Genomic DNA, 17,429 nt, shown 5'->3' on the forward strand with positions numbered 1-17,429 from the left:
TCCATGGTGTTATGTCACAGATGGGTTCTGATTCATCCATGGTGTTATGTCACAGATGGGTTCTGATTTATCCATGGTGTTATGTCACAGATGGGTTCTGATTTATCCATGGTGTTATGTCACAGATGGGTTCTGATTTATCAATGGTGTTATGTCACAGATGGGTTCTGATTTATCCATGGTGTTATGTCACAGATGGGTTCTGATTAATCCATGGTGTTACGTCACAGATGGGTTCTGATTTATCCATGGTGTTACGTCACAGATGGGTTCTGATTTATCCATGGTATTATGTCACAGATGGGTTCTGATTAATCCATGGTGTTATGTCACAGATGGGTTCTAATTTATCCATGGTATTATGTCACAGATGGGTTCTGATTAATCCATGGTGTTACGTCACAGATGGGTTCTGATTTATCCATGGTATTATGTCACAGATGGGTTCTGATTTATCCATGGTATTATGTCACAGATGGGTTCTGATCCGATGTGTTACTTGCTGCCTTGTTGTTTTGCAGCTTGTCTGTTCCGGTACAATGGGTTCTCTTTTGTCTACCTCATCTACCTCCTGCTCATCCCACTGTTCCCAGAACCCACCAAAACGACAATGCAAGGTAAGAAATGTTTCCTCCATGATGAATTCCAGTGAACTTATTTAGTCAGGGTTGTTTCTTTCAGTGGATGTGTTCTTACTGTACAGCTCTCTTCCATCAGTGTAGGGGCCACATATGTTTTGGTATGAGGATGTGAGGATAACAGTTATCTGTCTGAGCGTCAACTGACACATACAGTACTTTTAGAGACTCTTAACTGGTAATTCCTTGAGCAAACAAATCAAATCAAACCAAACAATCCATTTTAAAGAGCCAGAGGTTAAATAGCCTACATTATCAGGGTTTATGGATGGCCTCGGCCTAAACCTAGGATTTACAACACTCAGAATGACAGAATGATTTCAGACTCCTCGGCGTCTGTGTCAGAGGAGACAGGGATGAGAAATGATGGTCCTGTGATTTGACATTGCAACACACACACACACACACACATACACACACACACACACACACACACACACAAACCATATATGTCCTTAAAATACAGAGGAAACATTTTCCTGTACGGTTTTCCTTCATGTGCACCTCAATCTTTACCATCTCAGTTTGAATATGGCTTTCATTGTACACTGTAAGCCTTCCGTTAAATATAAGATACATCTCCTCTTAACCTCCCAAAATGTGTGACAGCCAGGCAGGGATAACACCACTCAGGAAAAGGGAGGGAGGACAGAGTGAGATGAAAGAATGCAGCTTCTGCCTGTCTACACAGAGACACATGCACTCCTACTTCACTTTTCCCTTAAGTGTCAGCTGGCCACAAGTTCAACTCTCTCCCCCTCCCTCTCTCTCTCTCTCTCTCTCTCTCTCTCTCTCTCTGTCTCTGTGTCTCTCTGTCTCTCTCTCTCTGTCTCTCTCTCTCTCTCTCTACCTCTCCTCTCTCTCTCTCTCTGTGTCTCTCTGTCTCTCTGTCTCTCTCTCTCTCTGTGTCTCTGTGTCTCTCTGTCTCCCCCTCCCTCTCTCTCTCTCTCTCTCTCTCTGTCTCTCTGTCTCTCTCTCTCTCTCTCTCTCTCTGTGTCTCTCTGTCTCTCTCTCTCTGTGTCTCTCTGTCTCTCTCTCTCTCTCCCCCTCCCTCTCTCTCTCTCTCTCTCTGTGTCTCTCTGTCTCTCTCTCTCTGTGTCTCTCTGTCTCTCTGTCTCTCTCTCTCTCTCTCTCTGTGTCTCTCTGTCTCTCTCTCTGTCTCTCTCTCTCTCTCTCTCTCTCTCTGTCCCCCCCTCTCTCTCTCTCTCTCTCTGTCTCCCCTCTCTCTCTCTCTCTCTCTCTCTCTCTGTCTCTCTCTCTCTCTCTCTCTCTGTCATTCAATTCAATTGACTTTATTGGCATGGCAAGTTCATTATTACTTACATTGTCAAAGTAAACATATCGAAAAATAAAAAAATATATATATTTATATATAAATAAATGGTGGGACCAACAGCAATAATAATAGTCGTAGTGGACATTAACTACAACTACAACAACAATATTAATGAGAACAATACATTAAAGCTGTGGTAGTGGACCAGTGTCAAATTGACTGAGAAGACACATGACATGGTATGAAAGACAAAACAAAACAAGATGGGAAACATTAGCGACATTACTTTGCACTTTTCACTGGCTGTCCCTCAGGTTGTGGCAGGAGGACACATATTTGGCTGCAAGAACTGCACATTTTGGCATTTCAGCCTATAAATATTTTTTATTTTTTTTATTTCATAGTTTCAAATTCTTTGTATTTAATTATAATTTTGGGAAAGAAATATTCTCTTAGGTCTGAGTATTTGTCACAGTGTAATAGGAAATGCAGCTCTGTCTCTACCTCTCCCCTGGATCAGAGCACAGCCTGTCCTCTCTGGGCAGCCAGGTTTGTCTGTGACGACCGGTTTCTATAGCCAGACTGTGCGTACTGAGTCTGTACCTAGTCAATGTTTTCCTCAGTTTTCTATCAGTCACAGTGGTCAGATAGTCTGCCACCATGTACTGTCTGTTTAGAGCCAAATAGCATTGAAGTTTACTTAGATTTTTTTGCGGTGTCTTTCCGATAGGTGATATATTTTTCTTTTTGTTTTGTGATGATTTGGTTGGGCCAGATTTTCTGAGTGCTGTTCTGAGGCTCTATGGCATTGGTTTGGGTTGGTGAACTGAGCCTCAGAACCAGCTGGCTGAGGGGACTCTTCTCTTTTTTCATCTCTTAACATTGTAGAGCTGTGTGATGGAAGGTTTTGGGGTCATTAGTTTTTAGATGGTTGTAAAATTTGATGGCTATTTTTTCTATTCGAATGAGGAGGGGGTATTGGCCCAATTCTGCTCTACATGCGTTAATTGGAGTTTTTCTTTGCACTTGCAATACAGTCTTGCAAAACTCTGCATGCAGTATTTCGATTGGATGTTTGTCCCATTTGGTAAATTCATTATTAGAGATTGGACCCCATACTTCCCTGCCATATAGAACAATTGGTTCTATAACTGATTGAAACATTTTGAGCCGGATTCTAATTGAAATTTGGATTTTGATGTTCCTTTTAATGGCATAGAATGCTCTTCTTGCTTTGTCTCTCAGCTCATTCACAGCCATGTGAAAGCTACCTGTGTTGCTGATATTTAGTCCTAGATATGTGTAGTTTTTGGTGTGTTCTAATAGAACTGTGTCCAAATAGAATTTATATTTGTCATCCTTATTTCCGGACCTTTTTTGGAATATCATTATATTCGTTTTTTTTAGATTAACGGTCAGAGCCCAGGTCTGACAGAACCTGTGAAGATGATCTAGGTGCTGCTGTAACCCCTCTTTAGTGGGAGACAGCAGCACCAGGTCATCTGCGTACAGAAGATACCTGATTTCTGAGTGGGTTGTAGGGTGATACCAGGTGCTGCCGATTCTTCAAAAGTTTTTGCCAATTCATTAATGTAGATGTTAAATATTAGTCTCTATCTCTCTCTCTCTCTCTCTCTCTCTCTCTCTCTCTCTCTGGCTACTATCAGTACCTCTGGCTACTATCAGTACCTCTGGCTACTATCAGTGTCTCTGGCTACTGTCAGTGTCTCTGGCTACTATCAGTGTCTCTGGCTACTGTCAGTACCTCTGGCTACTATCAGTACCTCTGGCTACTGTCAGTACCTCTAGCTACTATCAGTACCTCTGGCCACTATCAGTACTTCTGGCTACTATCAGTACCTATGGCTACTATCAGTACCTCTGGCTACTATCAGTACCTCTGGCTACTCTCAGTGTCTCTGGCTACTATCAGTACCTCTGGCTACTATCAGTACCTCAAATCAAATCAAATCAAATGTATTTATATAGCCCTTCGTACATCAGCTGATATCTCAAAGTGCTGTACAGAAACCCAGCCTAAAACCCCAAACAGCAAGCAATGCAGGTTTAGAAGCACGGTGGCTAGGAAAAACTCCCTAGAAAGGCCAAAACCTAGGAAGAAACCTAGAGAGGAACCAGGCTATGTGGGGTGGCCAGTCCTCTTCTGGCTGTGCCGGATGGAGATTATAACAGAACATGGCCAAGATGTTCAAATGTTCATAAATGACCAGCATGGTCGAATAATAATAAGGCAGAACAGTTGAAACTGGAGCAGCAGCACAGTCAGGTGAACTGGGGACAGTAAGGAGTCATCATGTCAGGTAGTCCTGGGGCACGGTCCTAGGGCTCAGGTCCTCCGAGAGAAAGAAAGAGAGAATTAGAGAGAGCATATGTGGGGTGGCCAGTCCTCTTCTGGCTGTGCCGGGTGGAGATTATAACAGAACATGGCCAAGATGTTCAAATGGTCATAAATGACCAGCATGGTCGAATAATAATAAGGCAGAACAGTTGAAACTGGAGCAGCAGCATGGCCAGGTGGACTGGGGACAGCAAGGAGTCATGTCAGGTAGTCCTGGGGCATGGTCCTAGGGCTCAGGTCCTCCGAGAGAGAGAAAGAAAGAGAGAAGGAGAGAATTAGAGAATGCACACTTAGATTCACACAGGACACCGAATAGGACAGGAGAAGTACTCCAGATATAACAAACTGACCCTAGCCCCCCGACACAAACTACTGCAGCATAAATACTGGAGGCTGAGACAGGAGGGGTCAGGAGACACTGTGGCCCCATCCGAGGACACCCCCGGACAGGGCCAAACAGGAAGGATATAACCCCACCCACTTTGCCAAAGCACAGCCCCCACACCACTAGAGGGATATCTTCAACCACCAACTTACCATCCTGAGACAAGGCTGAGTATAGCCCACAAAGACCTCCGCCACAGCACAACCCAAGGGGGGGCGCCAACCCAGACAGGATGACCACAACAGTGAATCAACCCACTCAGGTGACGCACCCCTTCCAGGGACGGCATGAGAGAGCCCCAGTAAGCCAGTGACTCAGCCCCTGTAATAGGGTTAGAGGCAGAGAATCCCAGTGGAAAGAGGGGAACCGGCCAGGCAGAGACAGCAAGGGCGGTTCGTTGCTCCAGAGCCTTCACCTTCCCACTCCTGGGCCAAACTACACTCAATCATATGACCCACTGAAGAGATGAGTCTTCAGTAAAGACTTAAAGGTTGAGACCGAGTTTGCGTCTTTGACATGGGTAGGCAGACCGTTCCATAAAAATTGAGCTCTATAGGAGAAAGCCCTGCCTCCAGCTGTTTGCTTAGAAATTCTAGGGACAATTAGGAGGCCTGCGTCTTGTGACCGTAGAGTACGTGTAGGTATGTACGGCAGGACCAAATCAGAGAGATAGGTAGGAGCAAGCCCATGTAATGCTTTGTAGGTTAGCAGTAAAACCTTGAAATCAGCCCTTGCTTTGACAGGAAGCCAGTGTAGAGAGGCTAGCACTGGAGTAATATGATCAAATTTTTGGGTTCTAGTCAGGATTCTAGCAGCCGTATTTAGCACTAACTGAAGTGTATTTAGTGCTTTATCCGGGTAGCCGGAAAGTAGAGCATTGCAGTAGTCTAACCTAGAAGTGACAAAAGCATGGATTAATTTTTCTGCGTCATTTTTGGACAGAAAATTTCTGATTTTTGCAATGTTACGTAGATGGAAAAAAGCTGTCCTCGAAATGGTCTTGATATGTTCTTCAAAAGAGAGATCAGGGTCCAGAGTAACGCCGAGGTCCTTCACAGTTTTATTTGAGACGACTGTACAACCATTAAGATTAATTGTCAGATTCAACAGAAGATCTCTTTGTTTCTTGGGACCTAGAACAAGCATCTCTGTTTTGTCCGAGTTTAATAGTAGAACATTTGCAGCCATCCACTTCCTTATGTCTGAAACACATGCTTCTAGCGAGGGCAATTTTGGGGCTTCACCATGTTTCATTGAAATGTACAGCTGTGTGTCATCCGCATAGCAGTGAAAGTTAACATTATGTTTTCGAATAACATCCCCAAGAGGTAAAATATATAGTGAAAACAATAGTGGTCCTAAAACGGAACCTTGAGGAACACCGAAATTTACAGTTGATTTGTCAGAGGACAAACCATTCACAGAGACAAACTGATATCTTTCCGACAGATAAGATCTAAACCAGGCCAGAACTTGTCCGTGTAGACCAATTTGGGTTTCCAATCTCTCCAAAAGAATGTGGTGATCGATGGTATCAAAAGCAGCACTAAGGTCTAGGAGCACGAGGACAGATGCAGAGCCTCGGTCCGATGCCATTAAAATGTCATTTACCACCTTCACAAGTGCCGTCTCAGTGCTATGATGGGCTCTAAAACCAGACTGAAGCATTTAATATACATTGTTTGTCTTCAGGAAGGCAGTGAGTTGCTGCGCAACAGCCTTCTCTAAAATTTTTGAGAGGAATGGAAGATTCGATATAGTCCGATAGTTTTTTATATTTTCTGGGTCAAGGTTTGGCTTTTTCAAGAGAGGCTTTATTACTGCCACTTTTAGTGAGTTTAGTACACATCCGGTGGATAGATAGCCGTTTATTATGTTCAACATAGGAGGGCCAAGCACAGGAAGCAGCTCTTTCAGTAGTTTAGTTGGAATAGGGTCCAGTATGCAGCTTGAAGGTTTAGAGGCCATGTTTATTTTCATCATTGTGTCAAGAGATATAGTACTAAAACACTTGAGCGTCTCTCTTGATCCTAGGTCCTGGCAGAGTTGTGCAGACTCAGGACAACTGAGGTTTGGAGGAATACGCAGATTTAAAGAGGAGTCCGTAATTTGCTTTCTAATAATCATAATCTTTTCCTCAAAGAAGTTCATGAATTTATCACTGCTAAAGTGAAAGTCATCCTCTCTTGGGGAATGCTGCTTTTTAGTTAGCTTTGCGACAGTATCAAAAAGGAATTTCGGATTGTTCTTATTTTCCTCAATTAAGTTAGAAAAATAGGATGATCGAGCAGCAGTAAGGGCTCTTCGGTACTGCACGGTACTGTCTTTCCAAGCTAGTCGGAAGACTTCCAGTTTGGTGTGGCGCCATTTCCGTTCCAATTTTCTGGAAGCTTGCTTCAGAGCTCGGGTATTTTCTGTGTACCAGGGAGCTAGTTTCTTATGAGAAATGTTTTTAGTTTTTAGGGGTGCAACTGCATCTAGGGTATTGGGCAAGGTTAAATTGAGTTCCTCAGTTAGGTGGTTAACTGATTTTTGTCCTTTGGCGTCCTTGGGTAGACAGAGGGAATCTGGAAGGACATCAAGGAATCTTTGTGTTGTCTGTGAATTTATAGCACGACTTTTGATGTTCCTTGGTTGGGGTCTGAGCAGTACGCTGTATATGGCCCAGGAGGCCTGTAAACAGTAGCTATAAAAAGTGATTGAGTAGGCTGCATAGATTTCATGACTAGAAGCTCAAAAGACGAAAACGTCATTTTTTGTTTTTTGTAAATTGAAATTTGCTATCGTAAATGTTAGCAACACCTCCGCCTTTGCGGGATGCACGGGGGATATGGTCACTAGTGTAGCCAGGAGGTGAGGCCTCATTTAAAACAGTAAATTCATCAGGCTTAAGCCATGTTTCAGTCAGTCCAATCACATCAAGATTATGATCAGTGATTAGTTCATTGACTATAATTGCCTTTGAAGTAAGGGATCTAACATTAAGTAGCCCTATTTTGAGATGTGAGGTATCATGATCTCTTTCAGTAATGACAGGAATGGAGGTGGTCTTTATCCTAGTGAGATTGCTAAGGCGAACACCGCCATGTTTAGTTTTGCCCAACCTAGGTCGAGGCACAGACACGGTCTCAATGGTGATAGCTGAGCTGACTACACTGACTGTGCTAGTGGCAGACTCCACTATGCTGGCAGGCTGGCTAACAGCCTGCTGCCTGGCCTGCACCCCATTTCATTGTGGAGCTAGAGGAGTTAGAGCCCTGTCTATGTTGGTAGATAAGATGAGAGCACCCCTCCAGCTAGGATGGAGTCCGTCACTCCTCAGCAGGTCAGGCTTGGTCCTGTTTGTGGGTGAGTCCCAGAAAGAGGGCCAATTATCTACAAATTCTATCTTTTGGGAGGGGCAGAAAACAGTTTTCAGCCAGCGATTGAGTTGTGAGACTCTGCTGTAGAGCTCATCACTCCCCCTAACTGGGAGGGGGCCAGAGACAATTACTCGATGCCGACACATCTTTCTAGCTGATATACACGCAGAAGCTATGTTGCGCTTGGTGATCTCTGACTGTTTCATCCTAACATCGTTGGTGCCGACGTGGATAACAATATCTCTATACTCTCCACACTCGCCAGTTTTAGCTTTAGCCAGCACCATCTTCAGATTAGCCTTAACGTCGGTACCCTGCCCCCTGGTAAACAGTGTATGATCGCTGGATGATTCGTTTTAAGTCTAATACTGCGGGTAATAGAGTTGCCAATGACTAGAGTTTTCAATTTGTCAGAGCTAATGGTGGGAAGCTTCGGCATCTCAGACCCCGTAACGGGAGGAGTAGAGACCTGTCGGCTGAATGAGTGACACCGGTTGAGCGTTCCTACAGCATTTCCTTCCAGAAACCGTGAGAAAGTTGTCCGGCTGCGGGGACTGTGCCAGGGGATTTATACTACTATCTGTACTTACTGGTGGCACAGACACTGTTTCATCCTTTCCTACACTGAAATTACCCTTGCCTAACGATTGCGTCTGAAGCTGGGCTTGTAGCACAGCTATCCTCGCCGTAAGGCGAGTACAGCGCCTGCAATTAGAAGGCATCATGTTAATGTTACTACTTAGCTTCGGCTGTTGGAGGTCCTGACGAATCGTGTCCAGATAAAGCGTCCGGAGTGAAAAAGTTGAGGAAAAAATAAATAAATATATGAACGGTAATTAAAAAGTGAAAACCGTAAAGTTGTCAGGTAGCAAAATAGGTTGGCAACAAAACGCACAGCAACTCGAAAACAAGCCGGCAAGTTGTGACCGGAAATGACGTACCTCTGGATACTATCAGTACCTCTGGCTACTGTCAGTACCTCTGGCTACTATCAGTACCTCTGGCTACTATCAGTGTCTCTGGCTACTGTCAGTACCTCTGGCTACTGTCAGTGTCTCTGGCTACTATCAGTACCTCTGGCTACTGTCAGTACCTCTGGCTACTATCAGTACCTCTGGCTACTATCAGTACCTCTGGCTACTATCAGTACCTCTGGCTACTATCAGTGTCTCTGGCTACTGTCAGTACCTCTGGCTACTATCAGTGTCTCTGGCTACTGTCAGTACCTCTGGCTACTATCAGTGTCTCTGGCTACTGTCAGTACCTCTGGCTACTATCAGTACCTCTGGCTACTGTCAGTACCTCTGGCTACTGTCAGTACCTCTGGCTACTATCAGTACCTCTGGCTACTGTCAGTACCTCTGGCTACTATCAGTACCTCTGGCTACTATCAGTGTCTCTGGCTACTGTCAGTACCTCTGGCTACTGTCAGTACCTCTGGCTACTATCAGTGTCTCTGGCTACTATCAGTGTCTCTGGCTACTATCAGTGTATCTGGCTACTATCAGTACCTCTGGCTACTATCAGTACATCTGGCTACTATCAGTGTCTCTGGATACTGTCAGTGTCTCTGGCTACTGTCAGTACCTCTGGCTACTGTCAGTACCTCTGGCTACTATCAGTACCTCTGGCTACTATCAGTGTCTCTGGCTACTATCAGTACCTCTGGCTACTATCAGTACCTCTGGCTACTGTCAGTACCTCTGGCTACTATCAGTACCTCTGGCTACTATCAGTATTTCTGGCTACTATCAGTGTCTCTGGCTACTTACTACCAGTGCTGGAACACACTGCGTCAGTACACGCTAAATCTAACTGGTTCCCTTGTGTTTCTATAGAGTGGTGAGTGTATAGTGAGGTATTAGCAGTGTTGTGTATGAATATAGTCCCCTAATGTGAATTGTGTAAACACGCCTTCCTATCCTGTCCCCCCATTGGCCAAACTTATTTCAGTGTTTAATAACCCAGCCGTTATCTGGTGAGAAATACGTTTTTAGTCACTCCATCTGGTATTCTGGATTTACTACATACTTTTTGAAAATGTATTTAAATTAATGATATATAGCCATTGATTCTTGATGAATATAACTTATAAATGCCTCATGAGCTTAGTTCAACTGTCATACCTAATGATAACCCAAAATATAAACTTGTTTTACTCCAATATTTGTCAACAAAAGTAAATATAGAAAAAACACTATATAGCCTCAAAACATGATTAAAACTATTATGTTGATGTCATTGATGGTCGGTCCTTGCATCTATAGCTCTGTCTATGAATTTTAGAGTAGTTACATTTCTCCAGCCCCATCCCTTAGGTTTTTCCCAAAACAGGGGTGGGTAGAATTCCAGACGTGTCAGAGCATGCAACACGTGCCTGTCAGTCATGTGTCTCTTGTTTTAGGAGATTCTCTTGCCTTGGGGTGACAAGGCTTGGCACTAAAATCTAAAGTTATCCCCCCAAATAAAGTAGTCCACCAAAACGTTGGTGGGTTGGTTGGTGACAGTAGGGGGGGATGGGTGGGTTGGTTGGTGACAGTAGGGGGGGGTCTCAGCCGGAAAATCTTGACCCAATATCTGCTCAATGATACCGGTACATCACAAAGACAGTTTCTTGCTCTATATTTACTCACCAAAAACAATTTCTTACATCTATTGAGGTGAAGACATGACACTGATTCCACCTCGACACCTCCAGGGATTTTTTTTTTTTTTTTTTTTTTGATGACGAAGCAGCTGAGGCAGCCAAATGGACAGAGACAAAAAGAACTGTGATAGAACAAGATCATATGCCGGTGATGGACAATCAAGAAGTGATAGAGGTCAGGGTTCAAAAGTAAAGACTTCTCTGGTCTTCTAGCAGCTGGCTGCGGAGTGGTGGACAGATTGAGACATCTTTCCTCTCCTTGTTATTCTCCTCCAGCTGTTTCCCTCCATCACAACTCCAGTGTAAGGCTTCAGTCCCATCTCCACTCTCCTGGAAAAAAATGGACATCAATTAGTTATTTTCCTCAAGTCCTTTATAAACCAAAATGTTCTCTGAATTTACCCAGCTTTTCTAATAAAGCTTGAGTGACCGTCCATATGTCATCCTCCGCGACACCTGCTGAGGCCTTTGTGGTCAAGCAGCTAGTTAAAGGTCATGTTTAGTCAAATTCAATAGGGCTCGATCCAATCATACCCGCATTCCGGCATTCACGCAGTTGATGTTATTCCCACAGTCAAATCCAAACTGTGAGAAAGACAGCAAACATTACTATTGAAGACACACAAACAGTAAGTCCAACTTGTGCAGTGGTATAACTGTTTGGAGAAGTCAGCCAGAGTGTCATGGGCTGATGCACTTTATCAACCAACCAAAACCTTGATGTAAACAACCCAGACCTCGCTAATTGACACAAAAGCCATTTCCCCTGATGACTTGGGTTCTATATAAGTTTCCTCCGAGGAATCTCTGTAATACAATACAACACCACAATCCCAGCAAACTCCAGTACCCCACTACTCCGAGCCATCCTGAAAGGACGGGTAATACAAACAGACGTAATCTGTCCTTGGAGAGGGGGACGCAGGAGACAAGAGGGCTTCCTGAGGAAACAGAGCTCAATGGAGAGGTCGTCACCAGGGCACCCCAGGCCCACGCCTCCCTAAACCCCTCTGTCTCTTTTCCCCAGGAAGCCGATGAGTCACCAGCACCGTTCACACAATGAGCTGCCTATCTGCCTGCCATCCCACCTTCCCCCTCTCTCTCTTTGAATCCTGCCTCAATGCAACCTGTCAACCAGGACCCTCTGGGTCCCTCTGTTAAGGCAAACTGACAGTGAGGCTTTGACTCATTGGATATTATATCATGTGGATTGTATTTGAACTTTTATTGATGTTTCATAATGTTTGATGGCCCAGTGCAGTCAAAATGTGATTTTCCTGCGTTTTATATATATTTCCACAGTATGAAGTTGTGAAATTGTAAAAATGATGATAATTCCCTTTTAGTGTAAGAGCTGTTTGAAAAGAACACCTGAAATCTCAGCTTGTTGTTGTGGCATGGCCTTTTGGCCTGCCTGGTGACGTTAGTTAATATACCAATAAGAAAGAGAGTTCCAAACCGCTCTGCCAATAACATTAGGTTTTCAGTTCCCCCCCCCTCCACTCAGGCTACTCCCAGACAGTTCTAGCAAAATTTTTGCTTGAAATTGCTCTTTGCTAAGAAGCTATTTTTGTACATTTTTGACCGTTTTAATTGAAAACAATCACAGTAAGGTACTTAATTGTTACTCAGAAATTATTTGATATTGAGATAAAAATGGCTGCATTCGACCTTAACCTTTTTGGACCGGTTGTTTGGAATAGAAATTGGATCAGTTGCTTGTTCAGCACTGAATTTAATAACAATAGTGCAAAATGTTAAGGGAGGCTGAAGAATGCAAGTTTCTGCATCACTGTCTGTTGACCAGTCAACTAGCTCTTTCTTTTGAGGTTGCATTCCAAGTGTAATACTGAATGCTGGCTTGGGCCGGCTCCTTGAACACTTCTTTGTTCATTGACAATATTCTTTGGCAGCCGATGAGGTCATGTCCCACACACAAACACACAAACACACACACACACACACACACACACACACACACACACACACACACACACACACACACACACACACACACACACACACACACACACACACACACACACACACACACACACACACACTTACGAGTGCACGCACACACATGTACACACACACACACTTACGAGCGCACGCACACACGTGTACACACACACACACACGAACATGCACACACGCCTCTGACACATCAGAAAGTATAATTAGAGACTGGTTCACAATTTGTTTCCTTGATGGATTAAACATTTGTTCGCTTTTTTGTTAGCTGTAGCATTTGCTACATTTGCTACAGCTAACTCAAATTAAATCAAACTTTGTCATATGCGCCGAATACAACCATGAAATGCAAGCCCTTAACCAAATGCAGTTCAAGAAGAGTTAAGAAAATATTTACTAAATAAACTTAAGTAAAAAATTATGAAAAGTAACACAATAAAATAACAATAACGAGGCTATATACAGGGGGTACCAATACCGAGTCAATGTGTGGGGGTACAGGTTAGTTGAGGGAATTTGTACATGTAGGTAGGGGTAAAGTGACTATGCATAGATAATATACAGCGAGTAGCAGCAGTGTACATGTAGGTAGGGGTGAAGTGACTATGCATAGATAATATACAGCGAGTAGCAGCAGTGTACATGTAGGTAGAGGTAAAGTGACTATGCATAGATAATATACAGCGAGTAGCAGCAGTGTACATGTAGGTAGGGGTAAAGTGACTATGCATAGATAATATACAGCGAGTAGCAGCAGTGGGGGGTTTCAATGTAAATAGTCCGGGTGGCCATTTGATTAATTGTTCAGTCTTATGGGTTGGGGATAGAAGCTGATAAGGAGCCTTTTGGTCCAAGACTTGGCGCTCCGGTACCGCTTGCCGTGCGGGAGCAGAGAGAACAGCCTATGACTTGAGTGGCTGGAGTTTTTGACCATTTTTGGAGCTTTTCTCTGACACAGCCTACTATATAGGTGCTGGATGGCAGGAAGCTTGGCCCTAGTGATGTACTAGGCTGTATGCACTACCCTCTGTAGCGCCTTTCGGTCAGATGCCGAGCATTTGCCATACCAGGTGGTAATGCAAACGGTCAGAATGATCTCGATCGTGCAGCTCTATAACTTTTTTAGGATCTGGGGACCCATGCCAAATCTTTTCAGTCTCCTGAGGGAGAAAAGGTGTTGTCGTGCCCTCTTCACGTCTGTCTTTGTGTGTTTGGACCATGATAGTTTGTTGGTGATGTGGACACCAAGGAACTTGAAACTCTCGACCAGCTTCAATACAGACCACATAGTCATGAGTGAACAGGGAGTACAGGAGAGGACTAAGCACGCAACCCTGAGGGGCCCCAGTGTTGAGGATCAGCATGGCAGACATGTTGTTGTCTACCCTTACCACCTGGTGGAGGCCCATCAGGAAGTCCAGGATCCAGTTGCAGAGGGAGGTGTTTAGTCCCAGGGTCCTTAGCTCAGTAATGTGCCGTTTGGGGACTATGGTGTTTGTCGTGACGTTGTATTAGTTAATGTGAAGACTGTTGTTCATCGAATGATTAAAAGTTTCTAATTGCGTGATTAACTGAATCAAGCAATTATTAACTCATTAACCTGGGGCACCATGGGAAAACTAGTTTTTATTGAGTTTCTATTTCCCAAATTAACAGAATATCTGAATATCAGAATATCGATTTTACAACAGCCGCTAATTAACCAGTTACCTCTACAATCTCGTTCTGAACGTTGTATAGTCCGTGAATCTGCACGGACCCGGGTCTCACCAATGAGTTCGTACCACACCAATCTTAGTTGAATATTTATTTAATAGAAAGCTAAAATGATGACAAGAGATACAGATAGAAAAAAAACACATTATAGGCTATTGATTAGAACTTAGTATAATGGGCCAACACACTATAGCGCGTTACCCAAAATGGGGATTTCAAAGAGAGAGAGGAAAAAGAAAGTGCACGAGAGAAATATACATTTGGGTGAATTTGTCAGCTATGCTATTCTAACCCTAGCCTTGCCCCAAACTGCCGCTCTTATGAGTCAGAATATAATGATGTAATTACGTGGGGAAGACCTCCGAGGATTCTCTGCGTGGAGCGTTCAGGCTGCTCGATGACGCACTTCTCCGGCGCACCTTTCTGATCGTCCTCCCGATGTCAGTGTCCTTTTTGCTTAGGAGTCTGTTCCCTCACCCTTGCTCTGGAAGGGGTCTTCTGAGGACAGACAGCTCTGTAGCTCAGAGCTCACAGCATAGGAATGAAACCCTTTAGATACCACGATTCAATGGGAGATGGAGGCCAGGTGGTTCGACTTGAATTCACCCGCTTAGACACAGCTACTCATCCGTAGCTTGGGTGGAAAAAGATTTCTTTGTCTTCAAACTTGCATTGCGTTTTGGGTTCGTTGACTTTTTAGACCTTGGCTGCAGCTTGGGTCACATAGTCTTCTCTGTAAATTCTTTACTCACAGGTTTTATACCCTCGTGTCAGAAGTGGGTGTAACTGCCTTTAGGGCAATTCTCTGGGCGTACCAAATTAAGAGCAAGGTCTAGGTTTTTCTCAAATCCAATTTTAGACAACTAACTTAACATTTAATCTTTACCAAAACATTCCCTTTGATTTTCCACACAACGTACAATGTATAAACATCGAACATATACTAGGAAAACGTCATCTATTAACCTTCAATAACAAAACAAAAATGACATACATTTTCATATTCCATCTATCGTCATGACCACCATTGTGGCTGACGGAAGCCATTGTTCCCTTTATAAATAAAGTCCCTTTATTTCATGTTTAATGTTCTGAGGCTGGTTCTCCATAGTAACAGGACAAAGGAATTTGTCTGTGGCCTGAGATTTAACAGGGGTGTGAGGGGTCATAAAACCCCCCACATCTTCAGACCCCTAGATCTCTCCTCCTCTGTTGGGGTTGAGAGATAATCTGTAGGGTTGTGGTCTCCTGTAACCTGACCTGATCAGGACAGTCATGACATGTTGAACACTGAGCTGTAGTCAATTAATAACAGCATTCTCACATAGGTGTTCCTTTTGTCCAGGTGGGAAAGGACAGTGTGTAGTACGATTGAGATTGGCTCATCTGGGGATCTATTGGGGCGGTATGCAAATTGGAGTGGATCTTAGGGATGAGGTTGTTGATGTGAGCCGAATACCAGCCTTTCAAAGCACTCCATGGCTACTGATGTGAGTGCTACGTGGCAGGTTACCTTCACTTCCTTAGGCACAGGGACTATGTTGGTCTGCTTGAAACATGTAGGTATTACAGACTCAGTCAGGTAAAGGGTGAAAATCTCAGTGAAGACACTTGCCAGTTGGTCCACGCATGCTTTGAGTACACGTCCTGGTAATCCATCTGGTCCGCGGCTTTGTGAATGATAACACTCTCAGTAGCTGATGTGAACAAGACCTTTGAAGAGGTCAACACACAGTTGCCCGGAACAGCTGATGCTCTCTTTTATTCTTCAGTGTTGCTTGCCTCGAAGCAAACACAAAAGGCATTTAGCTCATCTGGTAGGCTCGAGTCACTGGGCAGCTCGCAGCTGTGTTTCCCTTATTAGTCCGTAATAGTTTTCAAGCCCTGCCACATCCGACGAGCGTCAAAGCCAGTGTAGTATGATTCAATCTTAATCCTGTATTGATGCTTTGCCTGTTTGATGGTTCGTCTGAGGGCATAGCGGGATTTCTTATAAGCGTCCAGATTAGTGTCCCGCTCCTTGAAAGCGGCAGCTCTAGACTTTTGCTTGGTGTGGATGTTGCCTGTAATCCATGGCTTCTGGTTGGGAAATGTATGTACGGTCACTGTGGGGACGATGTCGTCGATACACTTATTGATGAAGCCGATGACTGAGATGGTATACTCCTCAATGCCATTACCTAGTAATATCACTGCACTCCTTTCCTCAGCATTCTAGGCCTAGTAGTATCACTCCACTCCTTTCCTCAGCATTCTAGGCATAGTAGTATCACTCCACTCCTTTCCTCAGCATTCTAGGCCTAGTAGTATCACTCCACTCCTTTCCTCAGCATTCTAGGCCTAGTAGTATCACTCTACTCCTTTCCTCAGCATTCTAGGCCTAGTAATATCACTCCACTCCTTTCCTCAGCATTCTAGGCCTAGTAGTATCACTCCACTCCTTTCCTCAGCATTCTAGGCCTAGTAATATCACTCCACTCCTTTCCTCAGCATTCTAGGCATAGTAATATCACTCCACTCCTTTCCTCAGCATTCTAGGCCTAGTAGTATCACTCCACTCCTTTCCTCAGCATTCTAGGCCTAGTAGTATCACTCCACTCCTTTCCTCAGCATTCTAGGCCTAGTAGTATCACTCCACTTTAATCTAAATGCACAATTATACCTAATATGTATTTTCTTCACACCACAGTCTAATATGTCTTGGGACTTGCACACAAAGAATTCTCTCCAGGCTGGTTTAGACCTGTATTCATTCCTAGAGCAGCTTAAAGGGGATGTGGCATGTGAAGGTAACTGTGGCCTGGTAGCACAATTTAGATTTCTTGCTAGGCTGTAATTAAAGGGTAAGTGCTTTCCACTAGATTACTCCAGATGAAACAGATTACACATCGAGCGGGTATGTAACATAGTATTAACACAAAGCTCAATTTAACTTGGAAAAGTAAAGGGACAAACAGGTGGTATATACGGCAGTATGTATTTACAGTATCCTGGTTTAGAAAGTAGGATTACAATGTTTTAATGTTATAGTTTTCAACAACAAAATGTCAACAACTTAGATTTTGAGTCATT

General features: G+C 43.9%; 1 protein-coding gene across 1 annotated transcript in view; it reads left to right on the forward strand.

Moving 5' to 3' along the window:
* Nucleotides 1-17,429, forward strand: part of LOC115104872 (piezo-type mechanosensitive ion channel component 2-like) — a gene marked incomplete at its 3' end in the record, with an annotated part of 132,502 nt that overhangs the window by 29,253 nt on the left and 85,820 nt on the right. The window contains exon 2 of the mRNA XM_065006788.1: nucleotides 522-617. Coding sequence (XP_064862860.1) covers nucleotides 522-617 — 96 coding nt within the window. The remainder of the gene's footprint in view (nucleotides 1-521; nucleotides 618-17,429) is intronic.

The sequence above is a fragment of the Oncorhynchus nerka genome, linkage group LG22, assembly GCF_034236695.1.
Source record: "Oncorhynchus nerka isolate Pitt River linkage group LG22, Oner_Uvic_2.0, whole genome shotgun sequence".
In the NCBI taxonomy this organism is placed as follows: domain Eukaryota; kingdom Metazoa; phylum Chordata; class Actinopteri; order Salmoniformes; family Salmonidae; genus Oncorhynchus; species Oncorhynchus nerka.